General features: G+C 45.2%; 1 protein-coding gene across 6 annotated transcripts in view; it reads left to right on the forward strand.

The window, feature by feature from the left end:
* APBA2 (amyloid beta precursor protein binding family A member 2) overlaps positions 1-24647 on the forward strand; it is a 225932-nt gene that overhangs the window by 138705 nt on the left and 62580 nt on the right. For all 6 annotated transcript variants that reach the window (XM_050967967.1, XM_050967960.1, XM_050967962.1 and 3 more), the window contains 2 exons: positions 18622-18702; positions 19843-19879. In XM_050967967.1, coding sequence (XP_050823924.1) covers positions 18622-18702; positions 19843-19879 — 118 coding nt within the window. The remainder of the gene's footprint in view (positions 1-18621; positions 18703-19842; positions 19880-24647) is intronic.

The following is a 24647-nucleotide window of genomic DNA, read 5'->3' on the forward strand; positions in this document are numbered from 1 at the left end:
TTTCCTGTGTATATGTGGCCTCAGCTTGATTTTGTCCCAGAAGTCATCCAGATGTATACCAGAGTTCCTTGGGGCAACTTTCTTAGTCCTCTCTATGCTGATGATCTGTGGTGCAGACTATTGCACTCTGTTACAAACAGAAGCCACACCTCCCTTTGCAAACGACAGCAGCTCAGGTCAGCATTAACCCACCGTCTGCTGAACACCAGTCAGCAGAAAGCATGCTGTCAGAAAGTCTGTAGTGTTTTCAATGGAGACTGAGCAGAAGAAGGTTTTTGCAAAGAGAGCTGCTTCCTGGTCACAAGAACACATCCAGATATCGGTGCACACTGCCCAGGTGCCCCTGCACCCGCACCCCTTGCGGGGAGCAGGGGGGGGGAGGGCAGGGTGCTGGGAGCAAGGGACAGAGATCAGAGTGGGGTCCAATCGGCTGCCCTGCAAAGGCGGCTCCTGGCTGCCAGGATGTCAGGGGGTCATCCATCCCCGGCCATGCTGAGCTGGGAGCTCTGCCGCAGCCCCTCCCTCCCACTCCACTCCCAGCCCCCCCATGACTGATTCACATGGGTGGGATGACGGGAAAGGTTTGTACTGCTCCCACCTGTGTCATATTTCCCTTACAAATAAAGAAGCTTTTAGTTTACCAATCCCAGTAACTTTCATCAATATTAGTCACTTAGTGTTTTTAATATCTAAATTTTAAAATAGAGACCATTTGCATACACACAACAGTTGCTTAATTAACCGTTGGTGCAGTGGAGTAGAAAAGTCCATGTTTTTCCTAAAACCAGAAGCCTTTTGTTACTTTAATTCTAGTTTCCCTTAACTTTATGTTCTCAGATTTCTCCCATTTGGTAACTCTGTTCTGCTCAAGAGCTTGAAAATTATAGTTGGCAGGTATCTGAGTGAGTGACAGTAAGTCCTGAGCATGACCCAGTTATCACTGACTAACCCTTCCCCTTCAAACGTGAACAGTAGGGTTGCCAACCCTCCAGCGTTTTCCTGGAGTCTATGGGAATTAAAGAATAGCCTTTAATTAAAGATTGTCGCAATGAAACCTCCAGGAATACATCCAACGAAAAATTGGCAATGCTAAGGTGAGATTCTGTGCTGTGCAATACCGAACTCATAGTCAGGAGTTGTGGGGGCTAAGGTGAAATCTTTGTACCATCCCAATCTTGGACTGTTCTGAAGGCAAGAGAACCCCTGGTGGAACTTAGATGGCTTTTAGGACTGTCTGAAATCTCTGGGTACTGTGGTGCGGTGTCTGACAGAGCAGGGCATAGATGATGCGGGGGAGGGGTAGTATGAGGGGTCATGCTGTGGGGGAGGAAGAGGGGCTTCTTTCTCCTGCTGTGCCTGCTCCCTGGCACGTTCGGCCCCTGTCCCTGGCATCTAGGCAGGGAGTGGAGAGGAGAGACCAGCCACTTTTCATGCCAGCTGCTCCGGGTCGTTGCTCTGTGCAGCGCAGTAGTTGCCTGCGAGAGAACCTGGCTGGGGCAGTGGACCACCCCACCCCATCTGCTCCCTGCCCAGGCCTGTCTGCTGGGGGACAGGGGCTGAGTGAGCCGGAAACGTGCTAGAGGGGAGGCGCAGCGGGAGGACGACAGGGCACCTCCCCCCAAGTAACTCAGGTGGGGCAGGGGGAGCGCAGCGGCCCTTGGCTGGGTGCAGGGCAGGGAGATTGCTGGGCGGAGGAGACATGTAGGGTGGTCACATGTTCTCCAGTATGAAGAGGCACAAGTCGTCTATGGAGCAAGGATTATAATAGCTATCTTCCACAGTTCATGCATGGGGGGAAGCAGCATCTTTACAGATACAGAGCTTTTAAGGCCATTTATGCCACTCCAGCCCATCTGGGTGGCATAAAGGGCCCAAAATGGGGGGGTGAGGATCTCAGCTGGAAAGTTTCTCGTCTGTCACAGTCACAATGGAGTAACAAATCATAAAACATTAGGAAACTTACTGTAAAACTTTAATACTCTACTAAAGAAGAAATGTTCAATGCTCAAAATTCATCCATCCCACTATTTTAAGATTTTATTTGTGGAAGTGCCATTTGATGAGTCATCCAGAGCTGAACACGTATGGAGATAAACAGTACCTTTTCCAAGAGACTACAGTTAGTCTCTGATTAGCACTTTAGCACATTAGCACTTTGATTTCTTCATTGGGTTAGTAGTGGTTACCTTAGCTTGATGAATCCTTCCTCCCCACCCCCATATAGATCGTAACTCTGTCCTCTGGATCCTAGCTCATACCAATTAAAACAAAAAGAAATATGTACAGTGAGGGCTAAACAAAGTTTAGAAGGTGTCAGTATATCCTTTTGATTAGGTATTGATCTTATAATGTAATCTTAGATGATGCTAAATCAGCCTTATGGCCTTGTTTGATGTTTATTATGCCATTTATGACTGGCAGACATATTGTCAGTATAATCTTTAGTGTCTCTCAGAAGTTTATTTAGATTATCTCATGAGATGATACCATTGTTTTCAAATTCTCATTAGTCAACGTATTCTTTTTTTCCATCCAGGTTTATATTTTGGTAATAACTTTAAAGATATATATGACCTTCTCATTTAAAAATCATGTTGACAAGTGAAATCTCTATCATATTTAGCCCTTTGGACTTCAGAGACAGTCATAGTAATTTTTTCTTTCTTATAAAACAAACCAAGCACATTAGGTCCTATAGCAGGGGTAGGCAACCTATGGCATGGGTGCCGAAGGCGGCACGCGAGCTGATTTTCAGTGGCACTCACACTGCCTGGGTCCTGGCCACTGGTCCGGGGGGCTCTGCATTTTAATTTAATTTTAAATGAAGTTTCTTAAACACTTTAAAAACCTTATTTACTTTACATACAATAGTTTAGTTATATATTATAGACTTATAGAAAGAGACCTTCTAAAAACGTTAAAATGTATTACCGGCACACGAAACCTTAAATTAGAGTGAACAAATGAAGACTCTGCACACCACTTCTGAAAGGTTGCCGACCCCTGTCCTAGAGGAATACCTACCTGCCATGTAAAATATAGAATCATCCCATTGTACTTTTTGTCTCTGTGATCTTTGATTTCTCATTCACCTTTCCTCCATAATGAGTGGATTTTTTAAAAGGGTCCTTTTCAAGAGAGGATTTTCTCTCTCCTCCCTGACAAACACTGTGCGCCATTGAAGATGGGTGTAACCTGCTTGCTGTGGCACTCTGTCCCCCTCTAGTGGCAGCTAGAGCAGCTAGGGCAGTGGTCTTCTTACGTCCAAGAAGGGCAACCTAGGATCTACCCCTTCCTGTCCCTGAGGCCCTGCCCCTTCCCCAAAGCTCTGCCCCACAAACTCCATCCCCCTCCTTTCTCTCTGTCACTCGCTCTCCCCTGCCCTCACTCACTTTCACTGGGTTGGGGCAGGGGGTTGAGGTTCAGGAGGGGGTGAAGTCTCTGGGCTGGGGCCGAGGGGTTTGCAGTGTGGGAGGGGGCTCTTGGCTGAGCCTGGGGCAGGGGGTTGGGGTGCAGGAGGGGGTGAGGGGTGCAAACTCTGGGAGTTTGGGTACAGGAGGGGACTCTGGATTGAGGCAGGGGGTTGGGGTACAGGAGGGGGTTTGGAGTGCAGGCTCTGGGCTGGGGCCAAGGGGTTCACAGTGTGGAAGGGGGCTCTGGGCTGAGCTGGCTGCATGAGGGGGTTCAGGATGCAGTAAGGATATGGGATGCTGGTTCCTGGAGGGGGTTCAGGGCTGGGGGTTGGGATGTGGCCTCCCCCTGGGCAGCACTTACCTCCAGCGGCTCCCGGTCGGCGGCACAGTGTGGCTGCCACTAAGGCAGGCTCCCTGCCTACTTCGGCCCCACTCTACTCCTGGAAAGTCCCAACGCACCCCAACAGCCTCTGGAGGAGGGCAGGCAGCAGGTGGCTTTGTGCGCGGCCCCTCTCTACAAGCCCCACCCCCACAACTCCTACTGACCACAGCTCCCCATTCCCGGCCAATGGGAGCTGCGGGGGTGGTGCTTACAGGCAGGAGCAGTGTGCGGAGGGAGACCCCTGTCCCCGTCCCCCTGCCTGCGGGGCCACGCTAGCCACTTCCGGGAGCGGCGTGGGGCCAGGGCAGGCAGGGAGCCTGTCTTAGCGGCAGCCCCGCAGCACAACCGGACATTGTGATCGACTGGGAGATCCCCCAGGATTGAGCAGTCGATTGCAATCGACTGGTTGGTGACCACTGAATTAGAGATTGATGAGCCTGTAATAGCCATGAATTAAATGACGCAAATGTATGAAGTCCAATTTCTTCAAAGGATCTTCTGTACTTCATTGACGAACTAGAAGAGCTACCCCATACCTCGTGCAGCTTTTGAGAAGCTTGTCCCACAGTGGTTTTGCATGTTTCCTTGAAAGAGAAGTTCTACAAGGAGACCATCCTTAACTTTTTCAGTCTTTCATAGAGTAGGGCATAATTTAGATCTGAAAAGCATGCAGGTTTATTGTCTCTTGGTGTGCTTAATCATAGATTTCTGAACATAGTCTCAACTGGTAACCACTTTTGTACCCAGGGATCTGAGGAGAAATAATTCTATTTTACCCCTTGTAATCTAACAGAAATCCTCGAGATTTTTTTTCACTTTCAATATGGGCTCTTATTTGGCCTATTTTTGTCATATTGAGATTTCATAAAGGTGGTACTTTGTTGTAATTAACCTAAAATGTTTATAAACACGTAGCACATTCTCACTAATTTTAGGATTTGAAAGTATACTCCAAACTGCTCCTTATGCCTCAACAAGTTTGAAACACACATGGAAGGGAGCAATACAAATGTCTTTCATACACATCCTTAATTGGGAAATGGGAACAAGTTTGAAGAGAGAGGATCAAATCTTTAAGGCCAAATTCCTTACAGATGCCAGTAAGGAATAAATATAAAGACAGCTTGTCATGGTATAATTCCCCAATCTGAACCTTAGAGTCCAAAAAATGGGGTACCAGCATGAATTCCTCTAAGCTTAATTACTAGCTTAGATCTGATAAGCTGCCACCACCCAAAAATATATAGTGTTTTGGGGCACTCTGGTCCCCCCAAAAACCTTCCCTAGGGACCCAAATTCCTTGAGTCTTACAAAAAGGGGAATAAGCCATTCCCCCCCCCTTCTCCTTTCTTCCGCCCAGATCTTTCCTGCCCTGGGTACACTAGGAGATCACCGTGATTCAAACTCCTTGAATCACAACACAGAGAAATCAGGTTTGTTTCCCCCCCTTCTCTCCCCCTCCCAGGCATTCCCTCCCTGGGCTATCCTGGAGAGATAGACAGATTCAAGCTCCGTGAATCTAAACAAAGGGATTCCCCCTTTTCCCCCCTCCCTTCTCTTTCCCTGTCTACCACCAATTCCCTGGTAAGTACAAACTCAATTCCCTTGAGCCTCAACAAGGGGAAAAAATCAGACAGGTCTTAAAAGCAAAACTTTTAATAAAAAGGAAGGAAAAAAAAGTAAAAGTTGTCTCTGTAATTTAGATGGTAAAAGTTACAGGGTCTTTCAGCTTATAGACACTAGAGAGAAGCCTCCCCTCAGCAAAATACAATTTAAAATACTTCCACGAAACTACACATTTGCAAATACAGAAAACAATCAAAAGACTAAACTCGCCTTTTCCTGGTACTTACTAAAATTAGAACAGAAGAGATTTTTTCAGAAAGATTGGAGGAATCTGCTTACATGTCCCTCTCAGAATCCAGAGAGAACAAACCCAAACCCAAAAAACACAAACAAAGGCTTCCTTCCACCGAGATTTTAAAGTATCTTGTTTCCTGATTGGTCCTCTGGTCAGGTGTTTTTGGTTTACTGTTTGTTAACCCTTTACAGATAAAAGAGACATTAACCCTTAACTATCTGTTTATGACACAGCTGGATCTGGCCTGCCATGTTTCTTCCTTCCATAAAGTGTGGAGCAAAGATATGCTTGATTATCTCACTCTAACCTGATAGTTACCCGACTGTGAAACTTCTTGGATCATCCGTGGAATGGGGCTTGATTCAACCAACGTTAAAATTAGTTAAGTTATTTTTAAACAACTGCCGGGTCCAGATGTTAAAACCACAGAGTTATCAGAAGACAGCTATGCTTTCTGCCTTTCAAGAGAGGAGCCAGATATACACTCTTCAGTGAAGTACATTGGAGTGCTAATGAGCCTTGTTTGACTGACAATCCTCTTCTCAGGAAAAGAGGAAGCTCTTTAATCTGTGAAAATTCCCTGACTTGCAGAGATGGAGGCTTCAAACCAAGTGTTTTTGGGAATGGAGTTTTTTCTTTAAACAGTCAGCGGCAATATACTGTAGAAGATTATTCAGTGTAGGCAGATTTTTCAAGGTTTTAGTTTTCAGATCAAATCTAAAACAGCTGCTTAGACACATTGCTAAAGGGAGAAAAACTTTCAGTTTTACTAGATATCAGGAGGGAACGGTGTGTGTTGTTTTTTCCAAAGAGATTTACCACATTTTTAAATCCCGAATTGACCTAAATGAGAACAATCCCTGATATCTTCTATGAAACTACATGAATTCTGGGTTAACAAACTTTGCTATGCATGGGTTTCAAGACCCTCTGAGGTAAAATTTCAGTACATGCCACCCCCGAGGCCAGAGAAATCTGTATTGTGGAGTGGAGGGTTGGCAGATGTAGCACTGACCAGCAGACCTGGAGAATTCCCTTCTCCTGGGACTTGTGGTGGGAGGTGCTGGCAAGGGGCTGTGGGCAGAGGGCTCTGGGTCAGGAGTCAGGGAAGTGGGGGACACAGGGTTCTCCTGCAGATGGGGGATGGAGTGGAGGAAGAGCAGATCATAGGGTGAGATGGGTTTCATGCTGTCTGGAGTGGTTCATGACCATGCGTGCCAACTGGTTGTATGTTCTGTAATTAGATTTCACCAACCCAGTAACAAATCGAAACTCCTGAAGCACTATTCTGGTCTTACCATGGAGTTACAGACAGTCCCCTTGTGCACACCAGGCAACCTGGACTGAGTTGTAGTTGGTTGCCATATACCAAAGATCACAAAAGATTCCAGTTCCAAGAGACCAGTCACTTATACCAAGTCAGTTTGTACCTCAGATTTCACACTAAAGACAATGGTTGTAGCCAATCCTATAGTTAATTAAGGACTTATTAACTAGGAAAAAGAAATGAGCTATTTACAGGTTAAAGCAGGCAACATATACACGCAAATGAAGTAGTCTATTATTCCAAAAGGTGACGGAGTTGTAGTAATCTGTCAGCACTGAATGTCTTTTAGGGCTAACCCTGGTTGACCTTTGGGATCTCTGCTTCTCTTTGCTAGCTCCAGCCCTGAGAGAGCCCAAAGAGATGAATAATTTTCATGTCAGCTACCTGTATTTCCTTCTTCCAGAATTCACACTGATGGGATGAGCTTCCTTGCATGTCGCACCTTCACAGATCTGAGGTGGCCATTTAACCCAGTCTTTGCATCATGATGTTTCACAATGACCCACTTAGTTTTGATAATCCTTTGTGATGGGCTGGGGAACACTTCTGCCTGGGTTTGCAAGTTCAGAGTGGGCATTTTTACAGTTATGAAGCAAAACTTACGCATTACATTATAGCATTGGGTACAGACATTACAAATAAGATTAATGCATACAGCAACTTACAAGCATTTTATAGAGTCTAAACTGATATTTACAATTCTAACACCTATTGTGAACAATACGAACATACAGGTGAGCTGGTTTGGTTTCCAGCTATGAATTTGTCAGTGCTTTGCTGACGCCTATAGCCCTGGCAAGAGCTGGCATCTGATCTACCAGTGTCAGAGTGGAGCTTTGGTCTGTTTTTTGGCCGAGGTTGCTCCTGGGCTTGTGGGGGCTCCCCGAGCCACTGAGGTCCAGAGACTGTGAAAGGGAGGGGGATTGGGGAAGCAGACTTCTCTGTCTCTCTCAGACATACTCGTGTGCACACACACCATACACACCCCCACCCCCACCACAGGAGAGGGATACCCAGCCAGCTAAATTTAGGTGTTGGGGAAAGCAGTGGCATTGGTTGTCTGGGAAGGTGCAGGGGGTTTGGGGATAGTGGGTGTCTGCAAGGGAGTTTGTGAGAGGAGTCGGGGGATGTTGGGTATCTGCAGGAGGTGAGGAAGCAGGGGCATCCCAGTTCTTTTCTCCCCCATCCCAACACCTCTCTCACCCTGCCCAGCCCCCCTACTTCTTGCTGGCCAAGTTCAATGAGATAGGAGGCTCCACTGTAACTGAAGAGGAAGAATGGAGAAGGAATATATCAAGACAGTTAGTTTTTTTAAAACTACTTCAATGTAATTATATTAATGCTAGTTGAAAACTTAAGGCTAACATTTTCCAATCGGGGTGTCTAATGTTATATTGTGGAATCTAGGTAGAAATGGTTTGATTTTTAGAGGTGTCGGTCCCCATCTTGCAATGGGAGGTACAGATGAAAATTGGGCCACTCCTAGGGCTTGTCTACACACATGGTGGTGCAGCTGAACCGATGTAGCTGTGCTACTGTAGCGCTTTAGTGAAGACGCTACCTTAGCTGACTAGAGAGCTTCTCTTGGGCTAGGGTGATGTAGGGAGTCAAGACAGGGTATTCTGAAGGGAAAAGCTAGGACCAGCCCAGTTCTGTCAGAAAGTGTAGGCTGAAGTTTACATTGTAGTGGTGTTTCTATAGCCAAAGCCCAGAAATGGAGGGGATTTGGACTGACTAGTCCATGTGTTCTGTTGAGGACAAGGTAGAGACTTCATTCATGGGAGATTAGTTTAAGCGCCAGAGTTAGACTGTTGTGGGCACTGTCGTCAAATTAAAATTTTAAAATGAATGGCTGGCATTTTCAAAGGGCAGTTACTAGAGTGAGGTATAGTGCATGAACAGTCATGCCATTACCTCACAGTGTTCTGCCAGTGTATTACAGATCCACACTGTTTCACGCCTGCTCCTCATGTCCTGTATCTCTGCTGCTCAAGACCGTCTAGTTGTGTGGAGGCTTTGTGGTATCAACAAATATTCACTAGGGAAGATGAAAAGACTACAGACTTACTTCCACTTCTGACCATATCAAAATTTGAACCAATGTCTCCAGAATGCAGGGAAACTACTCTGTCATTTACCTCATGAATAAATTTAATTTTGTGGTTTGCTGAAGAGTGCACTTTCAGTACTGGCATCCAACAGAATAAGCTGCTTTTTTGTAATCATTTGTGTTTGTTTCCCCTCTGTTGTAGACATGCACAGTATAATTAGAATTGATTAATACTATCACTGCACTCCTATAGTATTTCAGAAAGTAAACCAGCTCTGGGTATTTGTATTTCTTAAAGAAAAGCATCAGTGAGTATCCTTTGGAATAGTCTCAAGCTTTGTTCCGGCAGCTCATTTATTCAAGCAAGTTCTAATAAAAACATGCACGACTGACTGAAGTGAGCTATTCCTGATCATTCATTCAAAGGATCTCTTCCAACAAGTCTAAAGTAGGAGGCAGTAAGTGCACTGCAGTGTGTCTGCGTTTGACATGTTTTTTTTAGCACAGAGTTGGTACCCATAATGCCTATTTGTATCCAGCCTGATAGTTACTTTGACAGTTTCAAAGATGTTCATTTAACTTCTACCAGGACCAGTTACAGGTTTGAGTACATGAGAACAAAAATTCAGTCTTTAGGATGATTAGATTATTCAGTTGGTTACTGCTTTTCTGTTAAGCAGAGCTGGGTGTTTTCTGCAGAGGATTTTGAGATTTTTGAAATTTGACCAAAAATGTTGAAATTCTCTGTGAAACAACTGCACGCAGCCAAGCAGGGCACCAGGTGGAGAGCCCAAACTCCAGAGCAGTCTGCCCAGCATTCTTCCAAGGAACTGCAAGCCTGGGAGCTGTAACTTCCTGGCTCCTGCTTTGCCCAGCAATCAGGCTACTGAAGGGTTGGAAGCCTTGGGTCCCTGGGAGTCCAGCAAGCTCACAAGAAAGCATGAGAACCTTGCCTAATGTTTTGGCAGAATTTTGTTGAAATTGACATGGTCCTTTGGAATGTTTCTATTTTGGTAAATCTGGTGGAAAAAATGCTAAATGTTAATTTTTTTGACGAGCTCCACTCTTAACCCCATGTAACATCAGGTAATACCATCACTCCAAACCCTTATCCCTCATTTTAAGGTTGCTGCTCTTTGGAACTACAGAAATATTTCTTTCAGTTTTTTTCTGTCACTTCTGAAATATGCTGCTACTTGTTAGAAATTGCTATATAACTAATGGAAACAGTGACAGCAGTTGAAGTTGCTTGATAGCTGGCCATTATGCCATGATAAAAAAAAATCAACAGTCAGAAACAATCTTCTTCAAAAGTCTGTGCTTAAATGGATCTCGGTAGATCAGATTATATTTGTCTGATTGACTGAGTTGCATAACATGGCTGAATTGGTAACTTAGTGTAGTCTAAATGCAGCATCTCATTAATGGTGTATTGAGCAGTTCTCATTCAATATCACCAGCGTCCATTAGTGGAAATGATTTCATTTACATCAGTCACTTGGTTTAATAGAAATAATATTGCTGGCAGGAAATGTTATAATATCAATGTCTCTTGCAGTGGCAATAAAATATTTTAGTTGCACCTTGACATTTCTTTGTCTGTAAATGCATTAACATTTAAATAGTGGCAGCACCAAGAGGCCGTAATCCTAGGATAGCATTGTTTTCTTAAGTCAATTTTAGGGCTTATGAAAGGTGCCACATAGGATTTCAGCTTGCAGTTCAGTCAATCTCTGAGACAGATGCCATAGTGGCAGTCGATGTTTCCCTACACTTTCCTGGCCTATCAGCTTCACACCTGTCCTGGAAAGACCAGGGTGGGTGAAAGATTAATTAGATCCATGAGCTCATTCATGTCTTACTGTGTATGCTGGGGTTTCCAGCAAGGGTGCTAACTGGAACCAACTATAGCCTATTTCTGTCCCATTGTGTAGCTTAGATAAGAGCTGGGTATTATCTAAATGTAGGTTTCAAAATTTTAAGCATATAATTTTTAAAAATTATTTGATCTAATATTTAAACAGCACTGCATAAAGAGATTGTCAGGTGTATATTATTCAGGTGTGTGTCTTAAAACCTGACTCTGGCTTTGAACCCAGTGGCTATGATCTGTATGTTTGTGCACACTCTGTGTGTCAACCAGTTATCACAATTAGTGATAATGGAAGGCTAATCATATTTTCCTTGCCTATCAAAACAAATTCCTCTCCCAAATAAATTCTGAAAGGCAGCCAGACCTCCTGGCTTTCACTAGAACTAATTCTTCAATAGGAGGAGCATCACAGAGTTCAGCAGGGCAAGGATAGTATTCAGGATAGTGAAGTTGCAACTGAGATCCTGTGGGAGGGCTGAATGGTTAAGTTGCGCTTTGTAAATGGTCCATGCTAACTACCTTATACTGTGTTAGTTAACCATAGGAAAAGCACTCTGAACAAACTTCTGTATGGGCTAAGCTAATGCTCTCTTGCAAGAAGTGCCATGGGAACTTTAATGACGACAAGTGGGTAGGACATTGATTTTACCTCTTATCCCAAAAACAGCACCTTCAGCTGTCTAGTGTGCGTTCTAACACCATGCTGGACACTGATTCATTACTGGCTCAGAGGCTTAACCACCAACACCACCTCCTTTGGTACTCTGGAAGTTCTTCAGATGCCTCCTATGAAGTCAGGCACAATCCTACCTAGACTGGGAGAGCTGGAAAAGAGTACAGCCTACTGGGGCATGGCTGCAGGCCATCATGTACAAGATTAGGCAGATCTCCCTTAACTGGCAAGTACCATAACTCCTCACTTAAAGTCGTCCAGGTTAATGTTATTTCATTGCTGATCAATTAAGGAACATGCTCATTTAAAGTTTGTGCAATGTCTAATGTCATTTGGCAGCTGCCTGCTTTGTCCACCGTTTTCAGAAAGAGCAGCCTGGTGGAGGTAGCTGGTGGGTGGTTGGAACCAGGGTGGACTGGCAGCCCCACTATCAGCTCCCCCTGTCAGCTTCCGGCTCCCCTAAGTTCCCTGTGCAGCAGCTACCCAGCAGGCTATCAGTTGCAGCTGTCCCTTCCCCCACTGCCATGTGCTGCTCCTGCCCACTGCCTTGGAGCTGCTCTCCAAGACCCCTGCTTGCTGAGGGGGAGGGGGAAGGGGAAGAGGAGGTGAGCTAATGTCAGGGTGTCCCCCTCCCCCCTGCTCCTGCACCCCACTTACCCCATCTGCCATAGAGCAGAGGGGACACATGACAGGGAGCTTCCAGGCAGCAACAGCTGCTATCCTGTCTCAGCTTGCTGATCTAATTAACAAGGCAGTGTACTTCTGACCCCACTTCTTATACCTAAAGGGGAAATGCATATCTCTCTCTTACTCACACACATACGCCACACACACACAGTGTGTCTCTGTCTTCCCTTCCTCCTTTCCTGCTGTCTTGTAGAGTGTGAGAGTTAACCCTTGAGGGCTCAGCCAACTGCTAGTTCATCATTTAGCAGTGAGGCATTTCCTGGGAAATATCCCACCCTCTGACTCCTCCACCTCAACCAAGCTTCACAATCATCATCACTGTGTACCAGTATTAAGTTGTTTGTTTAAAACTTATACTGTGTGTTTGTATATATATATATATGTATATGTCTTTTGTCTGGTGAAAAACATTTCCCTGGAACCTAACCCCCTCATTCCCATTAATTCTTATGGGGAAATTGGATTCTCTTAACATCATTTCGCTTAAAGTCGCATTTTTCAGGAACATAACTACAACATTAAGTGAGGAGTTACTGTATCATGGCATATTTTGAATGTTTAGGATAAAGATACCATAGCCATTTCCATATGCAGAGGAACTAGAGGCGGGGAGAGGAGAGAGAAATTGCAGGTAGGAAGTGGAATACTTAGGACCAAATTTTCAGAGCCCTTCAACCTGGTCAGTGAAATTTCCCAGAGGTTTTTTTGCACCATTTGCCCAGCTACCCAACTGTGCATGCAAAATACTCATTTATATATGCAAATGCAGGTGGCAGTGCTTGCAATTCTGGCATCCATGACTAAAAAGGTGACCTGAAAACAGGCCTAGCTTTCAGTCAGAAATTGCTTACCTCGTATGCGCATGTGTTGGTGCACAAATCTGGAGTTCTTACGCACACTATCTAGGTGGTAAAATGAGAGGTTCATCTCAGGGAAGATGTTTGGAAAAAAATGTTCTACTGGAGAAGGCCCTATTGTCCAGCTTGTCAGTTGTTTGCATTTTTACAACACAATACAACAATATGTTAATGGAGAGAAAGTGGGGGAGGGGGCATGAAATTGCACAGCCCTTCATCACGAAAGCATTTGGATCACAAGAATTGATAATTGGTTACTAAAAAAGCCTCCCAAATTAACGTGACAGTATGGTTAATAGGAAATTTGCTAAAAATAATGCTCCGCCTATGTTAGCTGCTGAATAAGAAAGAGTTGATTAAGGGGGAAAAGAGCTTTTTTAGCCTGTGTGTACAAACAGCAGCAGTTTGTAGCAAAAGACATTGATTAAATATTAAGGGCTTTATCCAGCAGAAAATATCCACCACTTTCGAGGAGGCTACATCAGGCTGCAAATGTTCCAAATGTTGGCTTCACCGCAGGATTGGCAGTGCTGGAGACTGGTCAGCTGCTCTGTAAAGCTTGCAAGTTTGTTGTGAAGAAGGAGTATTGCTGAACTGCTGGGGTTGGAAGATAGTTAATGTGATAAATTCTCTGTTCTCAGTAGGTCTACCACATCTTTTACAAATTATTACCCTAAAGATGGACCCAGCTGTGTTGCCTCATTATGGGGGGAGGAAGAAGAATATTGAAGCTGTCAAAGCTTCCTTCCTTGAAGTCAGGAGTTTCTTCAGTTCTGCAAATCCTAACCTACTGCTGGTTTTGTTTTGTTTTTTGTTTGCTGTGAGGAATCTTAATTCTAATGAATTCCCTTCTGCTTTTTGGCTGACAGCTCAGCCTGCAAGGGATCTAGCTATGTGGTCCCTTTTGGTATTTTCCCATTTACCTACAGGTAAAACCCTGCCTCCTCATATCATTTAACTACATGCAGCTAGTGTTTTGATATTTGGTCTGTCTGAGGTTCATTAAAGAGTGGGAGAGACTCCGTTTACTTGACAGAGGAGACTTGCTCATCATAACTATACAAAGCCATTTGAAGGGGTCGGATTTGGGGATAAACCCTATATTTATACCTTTCATTTTTCTATAATCACACCAATCATGTTGCACAGAATAGCACTATGCTATTATGATGCTGTCATTTAAAAAATATTTTGAATAGACTCTTTCATATGTAGCAAGTTCAGCAGAGCAGGGCTGAAAATAGTCAGTCTGGTGGTAAGAGAGTATATTGGTGTCTTCTGCTTTGAGGAGGAGAAAAAGGGTATTCTTGCTGTCTTTTCTGGTAAGTGCTTTTCAGGTATGCTTTTGAGATTGGGGAACAGGAAGGGGAAAAAAGCTTGAGACAGGTCTATATAAACAAGCTCATAATTCTTTTATACTTTAAATCACTTTTAAATATCAATATTTATAGTCATATAGCCTTCTTCTGGATTGTTGCATGTGCCATACGGCAGTTTGTTAATGGAGATTAACTGAACTCCAGGAGAACAATTATTAAATGAGGATATCTTCTGCCTCTCGCGAGCTGGAGTTCTGGAGTCGACGGAGAGCGCGTTCAGGAATCGATTTATCCGCCTCTAGACGAGATGCAATAAATCGATCCCCAATAGATTGATCTCTACCCGCTGATCTGGTGGGTAGTGAAGACTCTTGTATGGAGTCCTCCTGGAAAATCTAAATTCTAATAATGCTTTAGCATCTGTCTGCCATTGACTCAAAGTCTCAGCCTGCTTTGCATTGGTAAACTCCCTTATCTCCTTCTATATAAGTAAGACTACTTGGTTTCCAGCTCTAGCTATGTATGAAATATGTGGGCAACTTGCACTTTCTACACAGTCTTGTCCTGTGATATTTAAATCAAAGTGTTTTGCCCTTTTGAGGAGAAGGAGGTCCTGGAGTTGTGGCAGCTCTTCTTCCCCGCTGTTCCTGGATAGGAATACCTTTAGAGACCACCCGTTAGTGTCAATGCTACAGCTGCTGCTGCTCACCCTACCCACAGGAAGAGCGTGAGGCCTAGAAACTCCTCAAACTCCTCCTCCTCTTTTCACTTCAGTTTTCTCTGCCTGGTGAGTCCTCAGTTCATCAGCTAATGAAGAGGCATGGGAGAGCACTGCTCCCCTAGGCCAAAAAGTAAGAAGAGGATAGAGTGGTCTCCTGTTTTTTAGCTGGATTCCTTCCCCCTGCTCCCACTGTCCCCTTTGCACCTGTATGTAAGACCAAACTCCAGAGATTGATCAGACATGGAACACGACAGTTAATCAAACTGATAAACAAACAATGCAGGTAGAAGAATCATTTGCACCCAACATCCTGTGTAAATAAAATTATGGAGTGGGACTCATAATTATTTAAAGGAGTCACTGAAAAACTGTAGCATTCATGCATAGAGGCTAAGTAGTAAATAAAGACACATTTCTGAGTGCAGGTAATATATTGAATAGAGAGGTGGTATAAAGGATATCTGCAGGTTATGGATTCTGCATAATAGAGTTCTGATCTCTACAAACTAGCATATAATATACACAGTAAATATGTGACTGCAAACATTAAAGGAATGAAGTAAACCCAAGGTCCCTTCTGAAAACAGCAATTTCAGTAAATGTGTACTATAAATAATTTTAAAATTAAAGAAGTCTCATTTAAATGATGAAATAGTTAGATCTAACATTAGGATAGTATGGAACTGCATACGAAATTGAGCATAACTACCATCAAAGGGGATTTTTGTATGAGAGCCACATCTGACTGACTAATGTCCAGCTGTATCTTTTTACATTAGGCTTTATTTCTTGGAGTATTTAGCCATCTCAGATCTAATTTACTACACTGAGTATATGCTCACCAAACCAATTCAATGTTATTCTAACCCAGTTCATTTGTTACATGCTGATGCATTTTTCAGTTCAGCCAAGTGTGCAGTAATCAGAACTGACAGTCTTTTTTAAAAATAAATAAATTAAAATTTGTAAATGCTCTTTCACATACTTGAACCAATATATTTACTGTCATTCTTTTTTACAAATTGATATATTTCCATTACAGTCATATCATTACCCCTGCTTAAAGCATTTCTGATCTAATCCTAGTATTTTAAAAATGATTTGGCTATGATAGTTGTGATGTTCTGACTCTGTGGATATGTTCACCCATATTATTTCACTGCACATCAGCACATATTGTACCATATTAGTTTAACCATCCAACATAATAAGATTTGTCTTGTTTCAAACAGAAAAGCATTTATAGATATTAAGAGAATGTAGTAAGCTTCTTGACTATCATAGCTGTGTACAGTATCTAGCTCAAAGTCGCCCATGGAGTTTTATGAAGCTCCCCCCAGAACTCTTGATAGTGTGGGCAGTTCAGGGATTTGTTTCCTGAGACTATCATGTTTTCTTGGAAGGAGTCTTAGACTGTACCCTACCGAGTTACCATATCTGAAAATCAAGCTAATGAGAGTGAGTTTAAAGGAACTTGTGTCCCCTACAGTAGTACTACAGAGTCAAGTCTTTGTCCTGCTGACTGACTGTTATCCATCCAGGGAAAAATTTGTCCCTGACTCAAGGATGCAAACTCCTTCTAGCCTACAGCTACCATTTTGGTATGGAGGCAGTCAGTGAGAGGGGCTAAGCAGTTCAGAAATCACCTTTCACACTGCCACCTGGAAATAATAACAAACTGGCAATATTTTGCATTTATATAGCACTCTAAATCCAAAGATCTCAAAACAGTTTACAAACCTTAATATGAAGCCGCACAGCATCACTTTGAGGCATGCAAGTATTATTCCCTTTGTACATAGGGGAAATTGAGACACAGAAATTAAGTGACTTGCCAAAAATTAGACAGAGGATCTGTGGCAAAGTAAGAAATACAACTTAGTTTTCTAGATTTCTAAGAATAGAACCTGAATCTGAGTCGTGTTGCATAGCCCTGTAACAATCCTTGCCTGGCAGCTGAGGAAGAGGGTTGTCCCTTGTACCAGCAGTCAGGCCTCTACAGCATATATCAGAAGTGGGGGAAGGGTTCTGCTCCTGAGAAAAATGGGATTACAAAGGGAATGATCTGAAATGCTTTGCAGTTCCTTGATGTGGAGCGTGAAGATTTTATCTTTGAGTTGCCATGGCAGGCCGGTAGCCTGCTGCCACTATGCCAGCATTCTCCTTAGGACTTGCGTGGCCTAAAAGCTGGTAGATATGATGACAGGAGGAGTCTGTCAAAGTTATGGTTCCCTTTCTCAGATCTGAAATATCCATTTCTGTGAGGCCACTCACCACTCTATTGATTTTTGCCTGTCATTGAGTGCCCCCAACTCCCACTGTGGTCAAAGGGTGTTGAGGCCGCTCAGCAACTTGTAGGAGACAACCTTCACATTCAAGAGTCAGGCCGACAAGGGCCCTACAAAATCAGAATAAGGTGATACTAAAAATAGAATCAAGCCCTCTTTCTTATTTCTGTAACACTTAAATTAAACTGCTTTTGTGACCTGGCACTGGGATTTTAGCTTTTATTTATGCATATTGTGTGAAATTCACCACTATGCATAGGGCCATCATGAGTACAGCCCTGCAAATAGGAAGGTATCCGCTTCATCGTGGATGCGGATATCTGTGGACCATTTTTGTGGATATTGGATCGGATGTAGATACAGCTATGCAGGACTCTACTCACCCGCTCTCCGCCCTGATTTCTGTTGAGCAGCTGGGCCCCTCGGGCAACACCAGCATCCCCACCCTTGCCCGGCCCAGCATACTGGTTGAACTTCCAGTCCCGGGCCTGGGCTGCTGACAACTGGGTAGCAGGGCCCACCCCTGGCCAACGGAATTGGAAAAGGCAGGACCCTGGCGCCCCACCTCTCTGCCTCACTGTGATGCAACACACACTGCTGCTTCCATGTGCCAGGGCTCGTGAGCCACCAGGAGCAGCATGTGATGCAATGCCCCTTCCCCGTAGTCCTCCCCCTCTGCACAGCTCCTTCTCCTTAAGACCCCACCCCTGTGCTGCCCGTTACCTCCAGTCCCCACCCTCGGGCTGCCTCTTCCCTGCAAGACCCTGCCCCCTCAGTCGCTTCTGCAGGTGTGGATGTGGATACAGGTAAAAGACAGCTAGTGGATCGCTGGTTGGATCGCGGATGGAAATCGGATGTGGATCCACATTTTTGTATCTGCGCAGGGCTCTAATCATGAGGCCTATGCATCACTTAGTCTCCTTAAGACCTATTTTGAATGCTTGAGAAAAAACAATATAGACTTGGTTTATCTGAACTACTTTTGTTTCAAACACATAGTAGCTGCACTATGGTTTGAGTGTCTTCCTTTAAAGCAGATGACATTTTTGGGCACTTTTTATCTTCAATCAGTAACATTCAAGGAAACATCTAGCCTGCTGATTATTTTCTTTGTGATTTATTTAGGAGAGGGTTGAAAAGGAATGAAAGTGTTTCTCTGATTCCTTACAGGTGTGCAATGGTTTAGAACAGCCAAGGAAACAACAACGTTCTGACCTAAATGGACCAATTGACAACAATAATGCACCAGAGGTAAGCACCTTATGCCCTATTCTCCCTCCTCCCGCCCAAATTTCTCCCCACCATGGGTAGCAAATATTTCATTAAATGGGGAGGATGACCTAATCTCTCTCTCAAGTAAGAGCAGCTTCCATGAATGCATGTTTCTTGCGGCTCACAAAGCTTCCGTGAACCAGTAGCGGCAGCAGTCACTTTTTATAACAGCCCATTTTATAAACGCAGTCCTAAAATGTTCAGGTGATATAAGGAGACTTCAGAAATTCTTGTTTTGGGGGCTATTGGAAAGTAAGGGCAGCATCAGAATGTGGCTGGTTTCTTCTCCATCTCTTTCTTGTATGAAATTGCTGCATTTGGAGTCAAAGGATTGCTGAAATTCCTGTAGGAATAATATCTCTGTGAATAATCCCTACCAACTGATCCATACATCACATCATTCACAGCTGTAGGCCCAGCTGATTCACAACCTTACAAGTGGCCTCTGTGGTGAGCTGTGAACCTGCTCAGTCAGCTGCAAGAAAGATGCTGTGATAGACACCAGAGATGGGCTAGTGGCACTGAATAATGGAGCAAAGGAGTCTAAGAATGCAGTGAGGATGTGCTTGGGGCCAGGCATGATGGCTTAAATCTGAGGGGTCTGTTATCTCAGAAGTGCACAAGGGAGTTATGGTAGTAGTAGCCTGTAATGTAAATGAAGACTTGCGCATACAAAAAGCCCTCTTCCATCATTGGAGAAATTAACCCCTGTATTGGAGACCTTAATGCTCAAACTGGTATAACATTGCCAGCAAGGGAGTGTATGAACTGAACTTCCCTTGAGTAGTATTAAAATAGGACCTAGGACCCCCAACTAAGATAAGAGATTATGCTAGGCACTGTACCAATACAGAGAGGGTTCCAATATAGACCAAGATTCTAGTTTTGTTTAGTATTTTATTTTTTTAATTAAAAACCCATGAAATTAATTAATGGTATTTTAAAACATTGTACTGTCTAAATAGCAGCCATGTAAAACCATAAAGAGAAAATTAAATATGTTTTTAAGAATTCAATATAAAATGGATCTTTCATTATATTAAATATAATAGAAGCTATTCTTTATGATCTGAACTTGATTTTGCTGTTTTACAGTGCATTATTTTTACTTCCCAACAGACAAAGAAAGTGTCTTCGTTTCCAAGTTTTGTTGATGGTAAGTAAATTTGACTGTATTCTAAGGTTACAGCAGTATAAAACAATATACTAAAAAAACCTACAAAAAATCCAAGATTTTGCAACTGTAAAATTTGAGTAAGAAACAAGCATGATCTATTTATGCACAACATATACCTTTATGTATAAGCCGGTAAAGTTCTCACCATGTTCTCAACAGAGCTTATATGCAGTGAATAATGTTCAAACCTATTCCTTCTTTAGATTTGGCTTAACCGAGTTATCAGTAAAAAACACAATGTAAATTTCAGCCTAAACTTTGTTCCCAAACTTGGCTGGTCCTTGAATTTTCTCTGCAGAACAAGTCAGTCCCAGACTGTAATAGACTCTTAGACTCTTTGTGAGAATATCTGTTCACATACCTTGGTTGGAGCTAATTGAATCCATGTGAGAATTTGAATCAGAAGTAATGACACTGCTTCCATGCATGTTCAGACAGCTGATACAGGAAGGCTCAATACAGGAGGCTGCCATCTTTAAATATGCTGGTCAATTTAGTTTCATTATTCACATTGTTCCTATTAAATTAGAGAAAATGTCTAGCCTGATTCAGTAAAATATTTGTACATATGCCTAATTTTAAGCACATATCTTCAGTGTGGCTACTCAAAGTTATGCCTAAAGTTAGGCACATTAGGCTTAAGCACTTTGCTGAATGAAGGCTTTAAGTATCACTTTAATAACCAGCTTAACCACTGGCAAATGACGTTAATAGACCTTAAAACCAACAAGGACCATAATGATGACCTAGTCTGACCTCCTGTATAACACAAAATGTCAAGTGATTCCTGCATCCAACCCATGATGTCTGGTTTGAGCTGGAACATCTCCCTTAGAATGAATGTCATCCACAGAATCACTTTCTTGCATATCAATCATATTTTGATCACAGTGGGGACAAGGTTCACTTAATTGCATCCTTTCTGTTTATCCTGATCTTTTCCAGACCAACAACCTTGATAATTTCTTTATTAAAAGATTATCTTTTACTGGAAAGGGAAAAAAACAAACAATCAATACTCCTCCTCTCATGAGTTTTGAGTTACAGAAGTAATAAATATACCAGGGGTCGGCAACCTTTCAGAAGTGGTGTGCCGAGTCTTCATTTATTCACTCTAATTTAAGGTTTTGCGTGCCGGTCATACGTTTTAATGTTTTTTAGAAAGTGTCTCTCTACAAGTCTATATATTATATAACCAAACTAGTGTTGTATTGTAAAATAAACAAGGTTTTCAAAATGTTTAAGAAGCTTCATTTAAAATTAAATTAAAATGTTGATCTTGCGCCACCAACCCACTCAGCCCGCTGCCGGTCTGGGGTTCTGTTCACGTAGGCCAGCAGTGGGCTGAGTGGGGCCTGCGGCCGGGACCCCAGCTGGGAACGATCTGGCTACCAGAACCCCAGACCAGCAGCAGGCTGTGTGGGGCTGGTGACCGGGACCCCAGACCAGCAGTGTGCTGAGCGGCTTAGCCCACTGCCGCTCAGGGGTTCCATCCTCCGGCTCCTGCCAGCCGGGATCCCGGCTGCCGGACCTGCTCAACCCACTGCTGCTCTAGGGTCCCGGCCCTGCCCACGTACAGTGGGTACCTACCTTGTCCCTGGTTCTGGCCCATTCTCTTCCTCTCTCTGCACTGAGCTGAGAGTTGGAGTTGACCGACCACAGGGCTGGGGGTGAAGGGTCTAGCCAGGAGCTAGAATGAAGGAGGGGGCTCAGGGTTGGAGTAGGAGGTTTGGGTGTGGGGGCACTTACCTGGGCAGCTCCCATGTGGTGTGAGCGGTGCAGGTGGGAATATGAGGGTGCAGAGGCTCCCGTTTGGTGCTCAGGGTGGGGGTGGGGATGTGCAGGGTGCATGGGATGTGGGGGGGCTGGGGATGTGGGGAATGTAAGAGTCAGGGCAGAGAGCTGGGGGCATGTGAGATGGGTGCAGGTGTCAGGGTAGGGGGGCTGGGTATGTGTGGGGGTGCCAGTCAGGGCTGGGGTCATGAGGGGGGCATGAAAGAGTCAACAGAGGGCTGGGTGGTACAGGGCTCAGGGCAGGGGCCTGGGTGATGTGTGGGGGTTCAGGGCTCAGGGCAGAGGGCTGGATGACTGCTCCCCCCGAACCCCCAACCCCCCCGCTCCTTGTCCAGACTACCCCCTCCTGGGACCCCACCCCCTATCTAAACCTCCCTGCCGCTTATCCCGTGACTGCCCCCCTAGGACCCTACCCCCTACCTGTCCCTTGACTGCCCCAACCCTTATCCACACCCCTGCACCCAGACAGACCCCCTGGACTTCCATGCCTATCTAACCGCTCCTCGCCCCCTGACAGGATCCCCAGAACTCTGGACCCATACAACCCCCCGCCACCTCTGCCTGCCCCAACCTCTCTCCACACCCCTACCTCCTGACAGTTTCCCCAGAACTCCCGACTCATCCAACCCCTGCAGCTCCTTGTCTCCTGACCACCCCCTCCAGAGGACCCCCCACACACACCCTAACTGCTCCCCCAGAACCCTCTTCGCTCCCTGTCCCCTGACTGCCCTGACCCCTATCCACCCCCCAAACAGACCCTGGGACTCCCATGCCCCATCCAACCCCTCCTGCTCCCTGACTGCCCTCTCCAGAGGCCCTCTCCCTTAATCACCCCCCCATCCAACCCACTCTGCTCCCTGTCCCTTGACTGCCCCCACCCCTTACCCAGCCCCCCCCCCCCCGGCCCCGGAGCCGGCCCCCTTACCATGAGGCTCCTCGCTTATCTGGAGCCCTGCCGCCGCCACCCCCGCACACACAGCCGTGCTCCGCCCCGCCCCTCAGAGCGCTGCGCGCATGGCAGCAGGGCTCCTGATGAGCGGGGAGTATCTTCCCCTCCCCACCAAGCCAAAGGCTGCCCCATGGGAGCGTCTAGCCCCAGCCCCTGGAGCGCTGCGTGCACAGCAGCAGGGCTCTAGGGGAGGGCAGGGGAGGAGGCAGCGGCTTGCTGCACTTGGGCCAGCACTCCGGCCCAGGACCGCGGACCCCGCGGCTTGCCACGTCGGCAGGATTTTTAATGACACGCGAAGTCCCAGCAGGCAGCTGCGTGCCATTAAAATTTGGCCCGCGTGCCATCGGTTGCCGACCTCTGAAATATACGATACAGGTGAGTCTCATCTTACGCAGGGCCGGCTCCAGGCCACAGCGCTCCAAGCGCGTGCTTAGGGTGGCACACCGCGGGGGGCGCACTGCCAGTTGCTGGGAGGGTGGCAGGCTGCTCCGGTGGACCTGCTGCAGGCGTGCCTGCGGAGGGTCCGCTGGTCCCGTGGCTTCGGTAGACCTGCCGCAGGCGTTTCTGCAGACTGTCGGCTGGTCCCGCGGCTCCGATGGACCTCCCGCAGACATGCCTGCGGCAGCTCCACCGGAGCCACGGGACCATCAGACCCTCCGCAGGAACGCCTGCGGGAGGTCCACCGGAGGCGCGGGACCGGTGAGCGGCAGAGCGCCCCCTGCGGCGTGCCGCCATGCTTGGGGCGGCGAAATTGCTAGAGTCGGCCCTGATCTTACGCTGGGGTTATGTTCCGCTGTCAGCATGTAAAGCGAAAATCGCGTATAGTCAAAATTACATTGAGTGTAATGATGAGCAGAATTGCCCGTGTTAGAGGTACAATATTAAAATTGTTATTTTTCTCTTTTTTGTTTTGTTTTTGTTTTTTGTTTTTGCCAACTGCGCAAAGCTGAATTCGCACATGTTATATGTGCGTAAGATGAGACTCGCCTGTACTCACCTATGCAGAAGACAAAAGGGAACTACAGTTTTCAACTGAAAAAACACCCACTTGTCAGAACAAACATGCATATTAAGGCCTGGTCCTAAAGGTTTGGATGCCCAGTTTAAATGCTGAAAGATGAGCTCTTCAGGTTTTTATGTTGTTTTGATTAATTTCCCTGCAGACAGCTGAAATATTATCTCAAGCATGACTTCAGAGGATTTTACTTAATTCTATTATGCTGACACGTACAGTTCTCTCCCCTGTAGACCATAGATCTTAAAGAATTCAATTTTTAAGACTAATCCTTCCTCAAGAACAATGTATTTTCATTTAGAATTATACACTTCTTGGGCAGACTTTTCCCAACTTCCTGATCTCACTGGCTTGAGAAGCAGCTTCTGTTTTCAGTAGCCTCCTTGAGAGACCGTGCAAATGGCAAGTTCAAAGGCTACCTGTGACGGTTCCTGGGATTATCCAGGACTGTGAGGCACCTCTCTAGCACCAGCTGTTCCCTTGAGGAAGCCTTGTCTGTGCCTGCCAGAGGTCAATTCCCTGACACCCCTAGAAATAGGCAGCACAAGTGCTCCCCTCTCAGCCCATGCAAGCTCTGCTGTTCCTCTGCAAGTTAGTGATAGGCAGCCCTAACTCCCGAGCGTCCCTCTGTAATGTCCAGCCCCTGATCCTCTGGACACTCACAGAAGTATTAGATCAAGTGTTTGCAAAGGAACAGTATGCTGCAGTTTACCAGTTACACCTTGGACCACTGTGCCACTTAACACACAGCACTTAGAATTGTTGATAAATAAATGTGTAGGTGCATTTTCTAACAAAGAACAGAGATTCAAATGATAGCAAGCAGAAATATTGGAAACAAAGTGTTACCTGTAAAATAAAATCCTAGTAGAGCCGAAGCTTCCATTGTGAAGTACACAATACTAAATGTGCATATAACCCAACAGACATATAAGTTTCTCTTGACAATATGAAAGGAACATGTTGGTCACCTTCTGGTGACCTGCTTC

The sequence above is a fragment of the Gopherus flavomarginatus genome, chromosome 9 (assembly GCF_025201925.1).
Source record: "Gopherus flavomarginatus isolate rGopFla2 chromosome 9, rGopFla2.mat.asm, whole genome shotgun sequence".
NCBI lineage: Eukaryota > Metazoa > Chordata > Testudines > Testudinidae > Gopherus > Gopherus flavomarginatus.